This window comes from Diceros bicornis, chromosome 17, assembly GCF_020826845.1.
Source record: "Diceros bicornis minor isolate mBicDic1 chromosome 17, mDicBic1.mat.cur, whole genome shotgun sequence".
NCBI lineage: Eukaryota > Metazoa > Chordata > Mammalia > Perissodactyla > Rhinocerotidae > Diceros > Diceros bicornis.
The window spans coordinates 31,112,210-31,128,342 of NC_080756.1; the positions used below are offsets into that span (position 1 = coordinate 31,112,210).

Below are 16,133 nucleotides of genomic sequence, written 5' to 3' on the forward strand. Positions count from 1 at the left end.
TGAAAGGAGGCATATATCCATGCAATGCATGTTGTAAAAAACTATTCCTGCTGTTCTGTGATCATTTTGAAAATCAAGATTGAAAAGAACCAGTTCTCCTTCTCCTTCTTCTGTACTGAAGATAGGGATTCATTTAATCATAAAATTTGCAAGCTTTCCTACTTAAGTGTCATGCAGACTTAGTTAAATAACTATATTTCCAGTACTGGAAGGCAATATTAATAAAACATGGGTTTTAATAGCTATAAGAGCCCTTTACTAGTTAGCTGTTTTTTGCAAATATCACAGTTGGCAATGAATTTTTGGATAATGAAGTTATCATTAGCTCTCTTATAATCGCTAATTATTCAAAGTATATCCCTTATCAGAGTCCAGTTCCTTTTCTTTTTGGCTAGAATGAGAGCTTAGGGATAGAAAATTGTAGGCAGACCAGATGCAACAAAAAACTATAATAAAAGAAATTTAGGTCCTATGAATAAATTGACCAGAAGTTAAAGGTGAGACAAATGAAAACCTAAACCCTAAATATTATATCAGGGAATCTAAAATCTAATCATTGAAAGGAGCATCTATTCAGAGTCATCTAGTCTATTAGTTTCCCAATGCCAGAAATGGGAGTCTTTTTTTTTTTTTTTTGATGAGGAAGATTGGCCCTGAGCTAACATCTGTTGCCAATCTTCTTCTTTTTGCTTGAGGAAGATTGTCACTGAGCTAACATCTATGTCAGTCTTCCTCTATTTTGTATGTGGGACGCCGCCACAGCATGGCTTGATGAGTGATGTGTAGGTTTGTGCCCAGGATCCAAACCCACAAACCCCAGGGTGCCGAAGTGGAGTGCACGAACTTAACCACTACACCACTGGGGCCAGCCCCGGAAGTCATTTTTTAAATACAGATTCCTGGAATCCATCCTGAGATTCTGGCTCAGTAAATTTGGGGTGTGACCCGGAAATATGTGATTGTGATTTGCTACTGGGCTCATTTGAAAACTGCTAGTCTAGTCTAACACTCTAGTTTTGGGATAAAATCCCTTGTCAATATTTTGATAAAGGATGAGCTCATTTTTATCGGCTCCAGTGACAGAGCTAGATCTTACAAGCAGATATCTCTATTTTCTTCAAAGCTCTCTTAGAAGTTTATACTTTCAGTGTGCCAAAATCTCCTGCCCTAGAATTTCCACTCACTGGTTCTAATTTTGTTCCTTATAGTCACAGAAAATGATATCTAGCTGTTAAATTTGCATTTCTTTAGTTACTAGAGAACATGCATGCCTATGTGTATTAGAATCTAGTATCTTTTAATTTGGGGTTAATTTTTCTACTAGTAACTGATTTTTAAAGATTTATAAGAACTCTGTATATTAAGGGTATTACCCCTTTGTCTCATATTGTCATACATATTTTCCCAATTTGTAATTGATCATTTATTGATTTTGTATGTATATGTATGAGGAGATGTGTATTTCTGTATGTATAATCCCGAATCTCTAGTGAACATTTAAGCTCTTTCCTAGCTTCGTGCCATACAGAAATTTGGCAGGCATGATATTTCTGTAGAATATCCTATATTAAAAATTCAAAAATTATACTAAAACTCCCCAATGCTTATACTTCTATAGAAATAATATGGCATGCCAAGCTACAAAGGACATTGACTGTTGAAGGAAAATTCCACTCCCTTTGTTCAAATTAATCCTCCAGATCTGGTTTTTATTGTAAGGTGTACTTTTCCTTTGAGTACCCTGTGTGGTCCTTTTTAAAAAAAGGAAATGTCATTATGCTTCACATTTTTAAGCCTCTGGCAGGCAGAGACTGTTAATTTGTTTGCTTATTTAGAACAGGAAGCTTTTTTTTCTCCTTTTCTCTCTTTTCTTTTTAACTTTCTTTTGTAGCTTAGTAACCAAACTCAACCTCAGACCTGCCTTTAAATTGTTTTCAACCACCTTTGGAGTTTTATTCTGTCTTTTCCCCTCCCAGGGCCTCTTAAGATGAAGTGGGAGGAATGAAGTCATTGTGTTGCAAAACCTGTGGCTGAGGGAGACTGCTCATGACTAACCCCAAATGCTTGTTTGATCAAGAAAGGACCTTCTCATAAGCCAGAATTCTAGTCCTCATAAGACACTAGCCCCAATGTCGCAGCATCTAATGGAAGCCAAGTGTAGGCTGCAGCGGCAATTTGGTTACTGGTTTCAGAAATTAGTTACTTATACACAGCCAAAGTAAACTGTTCAACCCAAAAGACTGCATTAGGGCTAGAGTGTTCTAATGGGCCAAATTCAAGTATGGTTGAATAATTACTAAAGATTAACCATCCAGACTATTATTTCAGTCATTAAAATTAGGGGAGATGATGTCACCACATAATTCAGCCAAGACCGCCATGTTTGATTTTTTCATAAAGTAGACTGTCCTGTATACTGTTAACCAAAAAATAAAAAGCCAAAATGAGAGGCAGTGAGGCGTTTATTTTGGGATCAAAGAATTGCAATTCAGGGAGCACAGATTAGGTAGAAACCCAAATAGTGTCTCAATTATAGGAGAAGGGCTCAGAGTTTTTGTGGGAGAAAGGGAGGAAGATGAGGTGAGTTGTATTAAAGAAGAGTTCATTGGTGCTAGATGAGGTAAGGCTAGGTTTGTACTTCATAGATTGGCTTGAGATTCAGTCATCAGGCAAAAGGCTAGACTTGGACTTCATTGATTGGTTAGTGATTCGGTCATCAACAGAGTCCAATTTCATCAGTCCTTACTGACTTCTTGGAATGTTGGTGGTTTTGTCTAGTTTGGAAGATAAAGAAAACGAGACACGCAAGGCAATTCCTCTGAAATGGCTGTTCTGGCTCTATTTTATTATGGCTCCAACTCATGTCATCTTTCACACCTGTGCTTCCTCTTTCCTTCATACAGACAAAGCAGTAAATTTAAGAAGTAGGAATTATTGACTGGGTGGCAGGGGAGTGAATGGGGAAGAAAATGAAGATTGCTTCTCTTTCTGTCCCCTCTCTTTCTCCTTTCGTGGATACTAGTGAATTAGAGTAACTTACTGAGGTATGAAAGATGGCAAGGCAACCTTACACCTGGTGGGAGTCACTGGAATAGCAAGCAATGGGTGTATAGTCCTTCCACTGAATCAGAAGTATTTGAGTGCCAAATTGGTAAGAAAAACAAATCCTAAATGTATATCCCGCCTTGTATTCTCTCTCAGTCCCCAGCTTCAGTCTCTGTCTCACAAATGCCCTGGAAAGGACAGTATCCTATTATCTTAATTTCTTCCCAAATTGGCTTATATGGCCTTTCTCTTTAATGAGAGAAATTGAAAGGTGTTCAAGAGGAAAGGAAAAGTTAGGTGAGTAAACGTGGTACCAGTTTTAGGCCAATGCTTAGGCCATGCAAGTTGGCAGATAGATAAAATACTCTTGTCTCTCTTTCATTGCCAAACTATAATATGAGAAATACATGAAGTAGTCAGCATAAATTCTGGGCAGACATAAAATCTGTCATTGGGTTGGAATCAATAAATATTAATTGGTGATGTTAATCAGCCTACCGTTGACAGGCATGGGCAAAGGCTTTCTGCAGGCCCTTCCTGCTATTATTGGGAGGCAAAATGTCAGGTGAAAGTTGCAGGTGGCGGGAAGCAGGAGGCCGGGTGAGGTATTCTCTCCATGTACCTAAGGGAGAAAAAATACGACTCTTGAAATGTTGAAGTCTTACTTATAGTAAGACCATTTCAAGCCTCCCTGTTGGTGAGCCCAGAATTTATTATCCCAATGAGGTCAGTTTTGTGGTAGGGTCTTTTAAGAGAAACAGCAATAAATGTTTAAGGATTTCTGGCTGTCATTCACATTGCTAGTTAGTTTAAACCTTCATAGTTTTATATCATAAGCTTTCTTTCTCTCTCTCTTCCCCCCTCCTTTCTGTATGTGTATGTATGTGTGCATGTGTGTATATATATATAAATTGTTCTTATGGATCAGCTTCTATTGCCATCAGATGAGCTCTAAACAGGTTCTTTCAGTTGAGAAAGGGGTTGTCTCCCCACACTTTTTTTTATATATATATAACTAGCCATAGCCCTGGGGTGATGGCCTTAACTGATTTTTTCAGCAGTCATTTTGACCCAACCCTGCACAGTTTTGATGGTACTCTTTGCTTTTCTAGGTTTGCTGTGGAATTTGTCCTCTAATGACAAACTGAAGAATCTCATGATAAGGGAAGCCTTGCTTATCCTGACTGAGAATATCATTATCCCCTTTTCGGGGTGGCCAGAAGGGGACTACCCCAAAGCGAATGGTTTGCTTGATTTTGATATATTCTACAACGTCACAGGATGCCTAAGGTAATGCCACTCTACAACTGCCCCCCCACCACCTTTTCTCTGTACACCTTAAATACTGCATCCAGGTCTATCTAAAACTCTACCCCATTATCTGGAGATGTTGTAAGAATTATAAACATCATTCTAACTACCAGAAGCACAATGTAGAGCCAATGAGAAAGGTCAACAGAGTATTGGTTTCCAGGCATGTATGATTCCAGAAGCTACCCACATTAGCTCATAAGAGAGAGGATGTCAATTCGATTAGAGAAACCTGAGCTCTGATCTGAACACCTGAAGTCCATGTAGACTGGCCTTCCCTATCTCACAGGGTTTAAGGCAGGCACCATGCTTTTTTTAATTCACAAAAATCTAATTTAATGACATGGTTAAAAAAATAATTTTCAATCTGGTATTTTTAAATAGGCAACAAAGCCTAAAGGGACAGAATGTCTTGCCATAAGAACAGCTACAAAAGAAGTTAGTTTGATCAGCATTTCTAAATATTGGGATGAAAAAATGCTTGAAATGTCTTCTCCTATGGGCTGTTAGATGCTAGCTACACCATGAGGAAATAGAAACACATGCAGGAGGAAGACGAGTCTTAACTTCATGAGAATCATACATCTCAAGCTTTCTTATATTTGAAAATAATCATTGTCCTTTATGCCCAGGGATTAAAAGAAATCAGATAGAAGATCTAATCAAAATTAGGCAGCCCCAAAGAAGTCGGGATATATTCTGCCTTTCCATCTTTTCTCTAGTTACACAATTCGTTTTTTGAGAGAATCTGTTTGGATGGTAACTGAGGGAACTTATTATGGTAAGATGTTTATCTCCGCAGTTAATCACACAGTAATACACATCAAAAACCAATTTTCCGTAAAGCATTATGTTAGCTACTGAGAGTTTTAGAAAGATGAATAACAAAATCCTTAAGGAACTTTTAATCTAGCAGGGGATGCAGATGAGCAAACAAATTAGAATAGAGCTACAATGAAATATGTTAGAGCAGTGGTTCTCAAAGCATGGCCCCTGGACCAGTAGCATTGCATCACCTGGAACTTGTTAGAATTCTCCGGTCCCCGCGCCAGACCTACTGAATCAGAAACTCTCAGGGTGGGGCCCAGCTGTCTGTTTTTAACAAGCCTTCCAGGTGACTGTAATGCAAGCTGAAGTTTGAGAACAACAGGTCAGAGGTACAAGTGAAGTGCTGCGGGAATGCAGAACAAAGGACTATTCATGCCAGCTGAGTGGGATCAGAAAGACACTATAGAAGAGGTGCCAATGAGCTGAGCCTTGGCAGTCTGTTTCAGTAGTCAGAAATTCTCTTAAGGATGAAAGACTAAATTCTTGAATGGCGTAAGAGGTGCCCAAATGGTCTCGCTTGAATCTATCTTCTGTACAGTCCACTGGAACTGCTTTTCTAGTGCACTTTTGATCTATGAAAACTTTGATCCATTTAAAAACTCTTTGTGTCCTAAATTTCTCTGTCGCTCCCGTTGCCTTACCATGTACAACAGAGTTCTTAATGTGTCAGATGTATCAATCAGGACTCGTGCAATTGAAAACGGCAGATACACAACTCAGACTCCCTTAAGCCAAGTAGGGATTCGTTGGTTCATGTGGCTGAGATGTTGAGAGTCACTTGTGGAGGGAAGAAAGTACACCGGGAACCATGACCTGAAGGCCTGGGACAGAAATGCAGCATCCCTGGGGCTCGCTCTTTTTCTGTTTATATCTCATCTCTGCTTACTCTTCTTCTGTTGCATGTTGGGCTCATTCTGTACAAATGCAAACAAGCCTTCTTCCCTTAGCAGATAACTCAATCACAGCCCTTGCTTAGCCACCCAGCAGAAAAAGTGCACTTCTTTCTTCCAAAGTCAGTCTCAGGGAAGGTTTATCCCTGGCACTGCTTCTGAAAGGTACACATCATTTGAGCCACTGTTGCCTCGATTGGCCAGGCCTGGATCAGATACCTGCTTCATGGCAGGGATGGCAAGGTCTGTTATAATCACAAGAGGGGTGGGAACACTTGCTGGGTAAACAAAACAAAAACAGAAGACAACTTCATCTATTACAGCATATACGATCTTTCTCAGTCTATCCACAACCTTCTTTACAACCTTATTTCCCATTTTCCCACAAACGTACTTTATACCCACCAAGATACTTGCTTTCCTGGGACGCTGTAGGTTCATTCATATAGTCTTTATTCAATTTTATTTGCCTGTTAAACATTTTTCTTATTTGCCTATTGAATACATAATCTCCTAATCATTTAACACCAAAGATAAAGTTCGCCTTTTCTGTGAAACATTTTTTAGCCTCCTCAGGCAAAAGCCATTACTTGCTCCTAAGATTTCAAACAGGACTTTATAGGCAAGTCACCTCTGTCTAGATTTTATCGCATTTCTGTTTTATGGTGAGTTGTTTACATACCTTTTTTACTAGATTGTGAACTCTTTAAAAGCTAAGCCTATGCATTTTTTTAATCTTTAATCCCTAACACCTAGCAAAGTTTCTGCCATATAGTAAGCGAGTATAAAGTATTTGAACGAAACACGTAAATGAATGAGTGAGCAAATGAAAATACATGACAAGTTAGGTGAATAATCAAGCCTGGCAAGAGGATCAAATTTGTGATGGAAACAGAAGTTGGACACAAGCTCAGGCCAGACTGTGGGGGCCTTGAAGGTCATGTTAAGGAGTTAATTTTTTTCTTCTGTAAGCAAAATCAGCTCGTGTTCGGAGGATAAAAGTATGATAAGTTCTGTGTGAGGAAGAAGAATGATAATATCAACAGGAAAGGTGTATTGAGAAGGTGAAAATCTAAAGACAAAGATGTTAGTTACAAATCTCTTCCTGTAGCCTCTCCTTATGAAAGAGGAATAAAAGACTTACATGGTTTCGGTGAGGTAATGCCCTGGTTGGCATACATTTTTCCAGAAGGAGTAATAGCTGAATACATTCCCATCAGAATGACACCATTTTAAACAGTGTTTGCAAAGTCAGTCCATACCACTGATAATAACTACTTTCAGAAGCAGAATATGGCAAAAAATCTGGGAAATTGAGTGCCGTAGTATATGCTTACTAAAAATCTCTGTTCTTATTTCATCTGTGTATCTAATTTATAATAATAATAGCTAAGATTTATTGTGCATTATGGTCTAGAAACTGTTCTAAATACTTTATGAGGATTTTCTCAGTTTATTGTCACAGCAGCCCTTGTAAAGTTGGTTTTCCCCATTTTATAGATCAGGAAACGGGGGCTCAAAAAGCTTAAGTGATTTTTCCAATGTCGTACTGGTAGTTAGAGACATAACTGGAATTCAGATCCAGGAAGCCAGTCTCCAAAGCTAGAGCTCTTAATTAGTATGCTGAATACGTTAATGATAGTCACACAGACGGCACTGTTGTGGATGAAACCTCTGCCCTTCAGTCTCACAACCTCACGGTGTCACATAGCCCAGTTTATAGTCATGTTCAGGTCTCATTATGGGCATTGTATCTGCTTTTTTTTTTTTGTGAGGGAGATCAGCCCTGAGCTAACATCCGTGCCAATCCTCCTCTTTTTGCTGAGGAAGACCGGCTCTGAGCTAACATCTATTGCCAATCCTCCTCCTTTTTTCCTTCCCCAAAGCCCCAGTATATAGTTGTATGTCATAGCTGCACATGCTTCTAGTTGCTGTATGTGGGACGCGGCCTCATCGTGGCCGGAGAAGCGGTGCGTCGGTGCACGCCTGGATCCGAACCCGGGCCGCCAGTAGCGGAGCACCGCGCACTTAACCGCTAAGCCCCGGGGCCGGCCCCTGTATCTGCATTTCTGTATCAGCGTTTTTGTTTTAGAAATTCTGTGCAAGTGGAACTCTGCACTGCATTTCATATAAACAGAAGATTCAAAAGATGAAGCATATGAAGTGGGAGATCTTTCCGAGAGAGAGGAGATGGCTTTGTAGCCACCTTCAGGGTAGATGTTGTCACAATGAGTATAAAAGCCCTAGGAGCTGTGAGTGAGAATGTGAGGAGACCTCCAGGGAACCTGCAGATAGTCTCAGTTTCCACGACAACAGAGGTGTCTGCTGAGCAGCTGCTTATTTATGAGCCCAGCTTACTCTCAGAAGACTGTAAGACAGGTGTTGACTGCTTCTAGTAAGAGCCAATCTTAGTGCGTAAAAAGGTCACGAATGTTAGCGAACATCTTAATTGCTATAAGTTCGTTTGAAGTATTTTCTCCCCTAATGGGTTCAGAGCCAACAGTGAACTGTGCACTGGCAATATGTAGTATTTTTGGCGTTGTGGTTGGCTTAGGTTAATATAGCTAAATTCCTTCAGTCTACTTTGGAGGAAAACTTCTGCGTGCACCAGTGACTCTCCCTTTACTAACTTGACATGGAGATTGGTTCTAAGAGGGACTTCCCTAGTCTGTGTACAGCAGTGGTGCCGAGTGAAGCTGCTCTGCGGGTAAAATGGTTGCTTTGTTAATGAACTTGTGGGAGTGACTGCCGTTCTGCCTATCTGGAGCTGCCACGGTGAGATTGCATTCATGTAGGAGAACATGCACAGTTTATCGTTCAAAAAGAGTAACGATGTCACTACACTGTATCTGTCAGGTATCAGATCATTTATCTACATGATTAGCATCTGCCCTGCAGCAGCATTTATCAGGGCCTTGGTTTTTTCTTTAGGTCCCTTTGGAATTACATACTTTTTCCATTACTCACTGAAAGGTGATACAAATTTTGCAATGGGGAAAACAATGTGTTCATGCAAGTTTCAATTTTTTTCTTAAACAATATTACCCTAGCATAATGAGTAGTAAAATCCAAGTTAGGAGAGGAAAAATAAATTGGTACACTCCAATTTGTGCTAGAGCCGGTGAGAGTGTCAGCCTCTCTTCATAATTCCACATACAGTGACGTCATGTTGGTAGTTTAAAATCAGCTGTGGTGGAAGTATTTATGCCACTGAAATTGGCAAATGCTGCAAATCAAAGATCTCCCCACTCCCCCACCCCCAGAAAGCTGCTAAACATTTACCAGCATACCACTGGCACTGAGTTGCCATTAGTTGATTACTTGAACATCAAAATGTGGATAATTAGAGTTTAAGCATATTTCTCCACACACCTCCCTTCTCAAAGAAGAAACAATTTGTTTTCTTGGAAGGTATTATAAAGCTTCAGCATTTTCCTTTTCTTTTTTTTCCCTTTCTGAGCGGAGAAAACCTGCTAAAATGTCCCATTCTTTTTTTCAAAATTATTTTCCTTTACTTAGGGCAAGAAGTGTAACAGTTAAAATATTTGATAATTTATTGCAATTAATAGGATACTCTTCCAAATATTTCAAATTCCGAAAGACTTATGTGATAATCATAGAATTGTAAATTACCAGAAAGCATTAGCTGCCTTCTTTGATTGTACACCCCTGCTACACACATGCACTCATTGTGAGCCCCCGCTTTTCTATTTAGTATGGGTAACTTCTTGGGAATTTGTGTGACATACTGTCAAATCTGTATGTTTCACCACACTGATTGGCACACTTTTGGGAAACCTTTGGATGTGACGTAAATAAAACCAATGGTTATTATCAGGGGTTAGTTTGAAATTTCTACCAAAGATTTAACATTATTTCTCCATTCCTCCGTATCATTCTCATGGCTCTCTCCTCGCCTTTTTTCTTTCTTCCTTTTCTCAATCTTCTTTTGAAGAGATAGAAACAATTTAGAAGTCAGAAGCTAAAATGCCTCTCGGGGTCAGGCAGGCACTTAAGTGGACAGGTGTAAAACCATGGGGAATGGTGGGGGCTATCAGACTAGAGAACGGGAAAAAATGCTTGCCCGGAGAGCAGTGAGATTCTACGTTCTAGAAAACACTTCAGGCCAAACACAAACACATTTAGGCAGCCTCTGTTAATTTTTTTTTTATTTTTTATTTTATTTTTTTTCCCCAAAGCCCCAGTAGATAGTTGTATGTCATAGTTGCACAGCCTTCTAGTTGCTGTGTGTGGGACGCGGGCCCAGCATGGCCGGAGAAGCGGTGCGTTGGTGCGCACCCAGAATCCGAACCCAGGCCACCAGCAGCGGAGCGCGCGCACTTAACTGCTAAGCCACGGGGCCGGCCCTAGGCAGCCTCTGTTCGCAGACGCATTCTCCACTTGAAGAAATTAAGGGCCAAGTGACTCTTCCACAATTATGGAAGCAGTTATCAGAAAGCTGACAAAGGCAACTAGTCCAGCTTTCTTGGGATTTAACCCCTCAGTCTGCCTTTCCTCTTGTGCTTATCCAACGCTATCGTTATTCCTCGAGTGCCAACTGTATCCAAAGAACTGTTTAAATTTCTGAAATCTCAGAGGGGATTGGGACCTCTCTTTGCCCTGGAGGATCTCCAGGTTTAGAGGGAGAGATGGGCGCTTGAAGAGATAATCACCAAAAGTTTGATAAGAAGTGTAAAAGAGGTATGTTGACTATTAACTATTAACCATTGAGTTGCTTAACTGATGTTGCCTGGGGGTTGGGAAAAGTGTTGACTGGAGAGTCACTTTTAAGGAGCTGTGAAAGGATGAGCAGGTGTTTGCATGTCCCTCTTCATCTTTAGCCCGTCAGTCTATCACTGGTTCATCTCTATCATTTTTCAGTGTATTCATATTAAAAATATGAACTCATAAAGCCTTGAAAAGTTGTTTTCCTAAGTTCTTATCCTTTGTTAACCATTTACTTATGAGAAGGGCTTATAAAATCGCTGCCTTATCTTATTGCCGCAGTCTGACTAATGACTGTTTCTGCATTTTAAAGGCCACCCCAGAATTTGCCATTTTGTTTAGGATTATGGCACAAAATGACAAAACATTAGCACATTATAAAACATGCTCCTTTTTCTTAATTATATTTTATGCCTATAGATGCCAGTTAAGAGGAAAAACAATCGGTAGTGCATTTCTCTTACAAGTGACTTAAACTTCACTTTTCCCCATGTGTCGTGGTGTAGTAAACGTGCTTGATGATTGTATAATAGAGTTCTGTGTACTAAAATTTATAACTGTCTTAAAAGAAACTTCCATTGTCACTTATCACTGTAAATCTAGCTGGGGTGGGGAGTGGTCAGAGGAAGCAAACTGTAACTTTAGAAAGAAAAGCTGTAGCTCTCCGTCTTGTTCTTAATTAGCCATGGGGTTAAGAGCAAGTTTTTTTGAAATATCGGTACCAGCTACTCTCTGGAAAAAGAATGTCTCCATGTAAATTTTTAATATATTCAATTACATCTGTCTTCTCCAGCACACAAAACATATCATTGTGTTCCTGAATTTCATTTTTTATGCGTATCTGGATATCAAACTTAAGAACTTTGCTGAATCTCTATTTCCTTAATTATGCATTTTCATTCTATTTACCTTTGCCCATTTATCCCTTATTCTGAATACGCCTGACAGAAAAGGATTTCTCTGGTCTAGCCCTGTGCATAATTCTGTTTAATTATTTAAATAATTAAGAATTAGATTATTAAGAAGATAATCAAATGAGGATAAAATTTCCCTGATTATCAAATAAGTATTTTTCTTTTCTGTAAGTATATAGATCCAAAAGCAGGACAGAACTTACTTTTTAAAATCGTAATCTAAACGCAATTATTTACTTCTGGAAATAATTTGATATAAAACTAGAAGAATGTTATTTGAGACAGTATAAACAACATAGAAACCTGAGAGAAGTATCCAGATAGTTCAGCCCGGAAAGTGACTTTTTCAGAAATAAAGACAATTGAATTATCAACTTCAACATCGGTTATTTGGCTAATTATTTAAACTCTTTACATCTGATGTGTAAACATAAGCAATATGAAGTCCGTAAATAATGAAATGGGCAATATTTCTAGTCATGTTACACTGTTAGTCATAACTGTATTTTATAAGTTGGGTATTTTAGATATACAAAAAAATGTGTGGTTTAATGAATTAAATTATTTTGTAAATTTCTCTTTAAGTAAATTTAAAAGGTGTAAGTTGTATTTAAATGGGTAAATAAAATCTTGATTTTAAAAAATGATTGTTTTATAAGCTAAGTCTCAGGGGTTTTAGGTCATTATTTTGAAATCTCTCAACAATAATTAAGTTACTAAAGCAAACAATCAAACAAAACAAATATGGCCATGCTTACCTAGTCACCCCTTTCTGGTCTTCCTGAACCCAGTGTTTTTAAAAGTATGTGTCTTATTGGAATTGTCAAGCCACACAATTACAACCAACCCTGTTGCAAAGGTTCCTGCTCTTTCGACTAAATTTTCCACTATCCTATTCATGTCTTTAGCAGATGGGCCCAGATTAAAAATTCTACTTCACAGAAATTGTATGACATTTCTGTTTGTCAAAGAAATTCTTTATTCTTACCAATCTGTCCATAAATATTGACTACCTACTTTGGGCCCAGCCCAGGGATAATTGGTAAAGAAAATACATGAATAGGGATAATATGGAAGAAGAAGAATCAGTGATAGAAACAGAAAAATAATTTTTATTACATCGAGAGGACTATATTTGGTTGTCTTTCTGCATCAGTTAGTTTATTAGTTGAGTCTTGAACAGAAAAAGAAATTCCCAACAATGTCTTTGTCAGAGATTTTTTAAAGCATCCTCATGTTTAAAAAAAATATTTGTGTATAGCTTCAATTGGAGGTAGTCTTTAACTGTATCTTATGACACTGAAAGTCTTTTTCCAAAAAACTTAATACTATCATCATAATCAGAACTCTTAAAATTTTAAAAATTATCATTATAAAATAAAATGAGTGGGTTGATATATTTGGATAAAGCCACTGGTGACTTTGTTGCTATCCTGTGGTTAAAATTTATGCCTATCTTGGAGGTGCAGACTATCTGAGCATCGTGTGAGTCTACTCTAGGTCTTGAGCGTCTTCATCAATCCTTGTCTGGCATCCCAGACATCTCTTTTAGATGTCAAGAATGTCTACTCAATTTCCAGTGGCTCCTGGGCACATTTTTAAAACTGGTTTGCTGCTTATAATTGATTTCAAATGGAATTTGGCACTCTACTTGAACAGCCTGCTAAATCAAGAGGAAATGACTGTTGCCTACCAACCTGATGGTTACTGGCTGAATTGACTATTCAGAATACTTTTGGAAAATGCTGGAAAGCAGAACTAAAGGATTTTTTTTTTTTTTTTGTGAGGAGATCAGCCCTGAGCTAACATCCGCCAATCCTCCTCTTTTTTCGCTGAGGAAGACGGCCCTGGGCTAACATCGGTGCCTATCTTCCTCCACTTTATATGGGACGCCGCCACAGCATGGCTTACCAAGCAGTGCGTCGGTGCGCGCCCGGGATCCGAACCAGCGAACCCCGGGCCGCCGCAGCGGAGCGCGCGCACTTAACCGCTTGCGCCACCGGGCCGGCCCCAAGAACTAAAGGATTTTTAAGGATAGATTTTCTCCTCCCCCCATCTTCTAGTTTCTTGATGTGTAACAGATGCTGACATATCTTTGTTTAGTTAATGTTCCTTGTTCTGGAAGGAACAAGCCGTGTAGGTTGTGGAGCTTTGTTCTACCTCCCGATGTTGCTTCTGTTTGCAGATGGAACAGTTGACTTTGGCTGATGTTTGCAGGTACCTTCAGGAACTGACGTTGACTTCAGAGTAACAGACAGGCCCTTCTTCTGGCATCGAGTTTTTGTTCCTCTGCCAGTTCAAATGAGGCTCCCCTTTTGTTCTGTGCAACCACAAACTGCCTCTGCTGCTTTCTCTGGGTTAATCACAGACAAGGCCCAACTGTTTGATATGTATCAGCTGAGAGTTAAATAAAAGCCCAGACCTAAATCTCAAATAACAAGAGGAAGAAGGATGTGTCCTTATCAGCCAGTGTCTTATCGAGTGCCTATTGGGTCTTAGAATGGATTCTGACCAAGCACTTAATTGACTGGTACCGCTTGGGGCCTTGCTCACAATTTACAACACATGGTATTAGGAAGCCTATAATCGCTGGTGAACTCGAAGATGCATCCACAATTTTTTAAAACCATTGAGGTGATCACCATCTCAGTGTGCTGGTTAGACCTTTAAGACTGGTCTCACAGGGGCCGGCCCCGTGGCTTAGCGGTTAAGTGCGTGCGCTCCGCTGCTGGCGGCCCAGGGTTCAGATCCCGGGCGCGCACCGACGCACCGCTTCTCCAGCCATGCTGAGGCTGCATCCCACATACAGCAACTAGAAGGATGCGCAGCTATGACATACAACTATCTACTGGGGCTTTGGAGAAAAAAATAAATAAAATAAAGAGACTGGTCCCACAGGCAGTAGGTCTTGCATACAATGCACACGTAAACTGTGTTAGTAGGAAACGACATCTATTATCAATAGAGTTGGCCCCATTTAAAAAAAAAAATCTCTGCCTCTTAAAACTACTTGTCTTTGTGGGTGAAGTGTCTTGAAAAGATTTACTCCAACCCTATTATTGTCTGTCATTCTCGTGTCCTGGTAACTAACTACAGCCTTTTACTTTAAACATTCCATATCAGTTCATCATTTCCCCAGGCCAGTTGACCATACAGCACACACTGAGCTGGGACAGTCTGTGTTGTAACAAACTTCCTTTCAGTGCTGGCAAGCTAGCTGTATTTGACAGCACACCTGCATGTAGCCACACACAGACCATTTATAGAAGGGCCGGTAAAAATCCTATTAAAAGCAGGTAATTCTGGGGGGCTGGCCTGGTGGCGTAGTGGTTAAGTTCGTGCACTCCACTTCTGCGGCCCAGGGTTCGCAGGTTCAGCTTCCGGACGTGGACCTAGGCACCACTCATCAAGCCATGCTGTGGCGGCGTCCCATATACAAAATGGAGGAAGATGGGCACAGATGTTAGCTCAGGGCCAGTCTTCCTCAGCAAAAAAAAAAGAGGAAGATTGGCAACAGATGTTAGCTCAGGGCCAGTCTTCCTCACCAAAAAAAAAAAAAAAGCAGGTAATTCTGGTTTTAAACAAGAGTCACAGGTCAGGGTTCTGAATGAGATTTTAGTGTGCCTTAATTTCAGGAATTTTTTGAAAATTACAGATCATAATATTTGCAGTGTGCCTTCTATAATGTCTAGCACACACACGAAATTGCATCTCTTTTTATCATTTGACATTGTCCATTTGCTGGCTTGCCATATGAGTTTAAAGTTTAGTCACACTGTCATTAATCTTAACAGAGACATACCATTCTTCCTTTTAATTCTAGCAAGGCCTGGGGTGTTTGATTTTCTTTTCTCCTTTTCACTGTGACACTCAAGAATGCGTGAGATAAGTGGTCCTGGAGAGAGTCATGAATCACTGATTTGCTTTCAGATAAAACACCTGACTCCTCCTAAATACGTGAGGTTTTGTTCAGAGACATACAGAGGTTCAGATTCCATTTTTTCCCCACCCCTTCCATGTCATATTATCAGAAAAATTCTTCTTAATATCAAATGCAAGCTCCAGTTCAAGCTGGTATCCTCCCATTCCAGCCCAATGGAGGTGAAGACTCCAAAACAATCCTGCCTTTCTGTGTAGAGTAGTTTGTCTCCTTCTCCACGTCCCCCTCTCCTGAGGCCCCGGCCTCTAGTCTCCAACCCCCAGTCTGAGGACCTTGTTTTTAAATTTCAGTATACAATAGTATGCAGTTTTAATTTCCTGAAAGGTACCCACATATTTACTCAGACTTCTGCTAGATTTTACCAGGGGAAATTAACTCATCATTGAATCAAATTCAAACCGTAGACACTAAATTAAACGTTTCCAATATATTCATTGGTAACTCTGATAATGACTTTTTATTGAGTAACTACTGTTTGTA

The 16,133-nt window shown here is 39.7% G+C and overlaps 1 protein-coding gene across 1 annotated transcript in view; it reads left to right on the top strand.

Annotated features, from left to right (window-relative positions):
* Positions 1 to 16,133, top strand: part of PKP2 (plakophilin 2) — an 83,501-nt gene that overhangs the window by 45,640 nt on the left and 21,728 nt on the right. Inside the window, exon 6 of the mRNA XM_058558519.1 lies at positions 4,158 to 4,335. Within this exon, the coding sequence (XP_058414502.1) occupies positions 4,158 to 4,335 (178 nt within the window). The remainder of the gene's footprint in view (positions 1 to 4,157; positions 4,336 to 16,133) is intronic.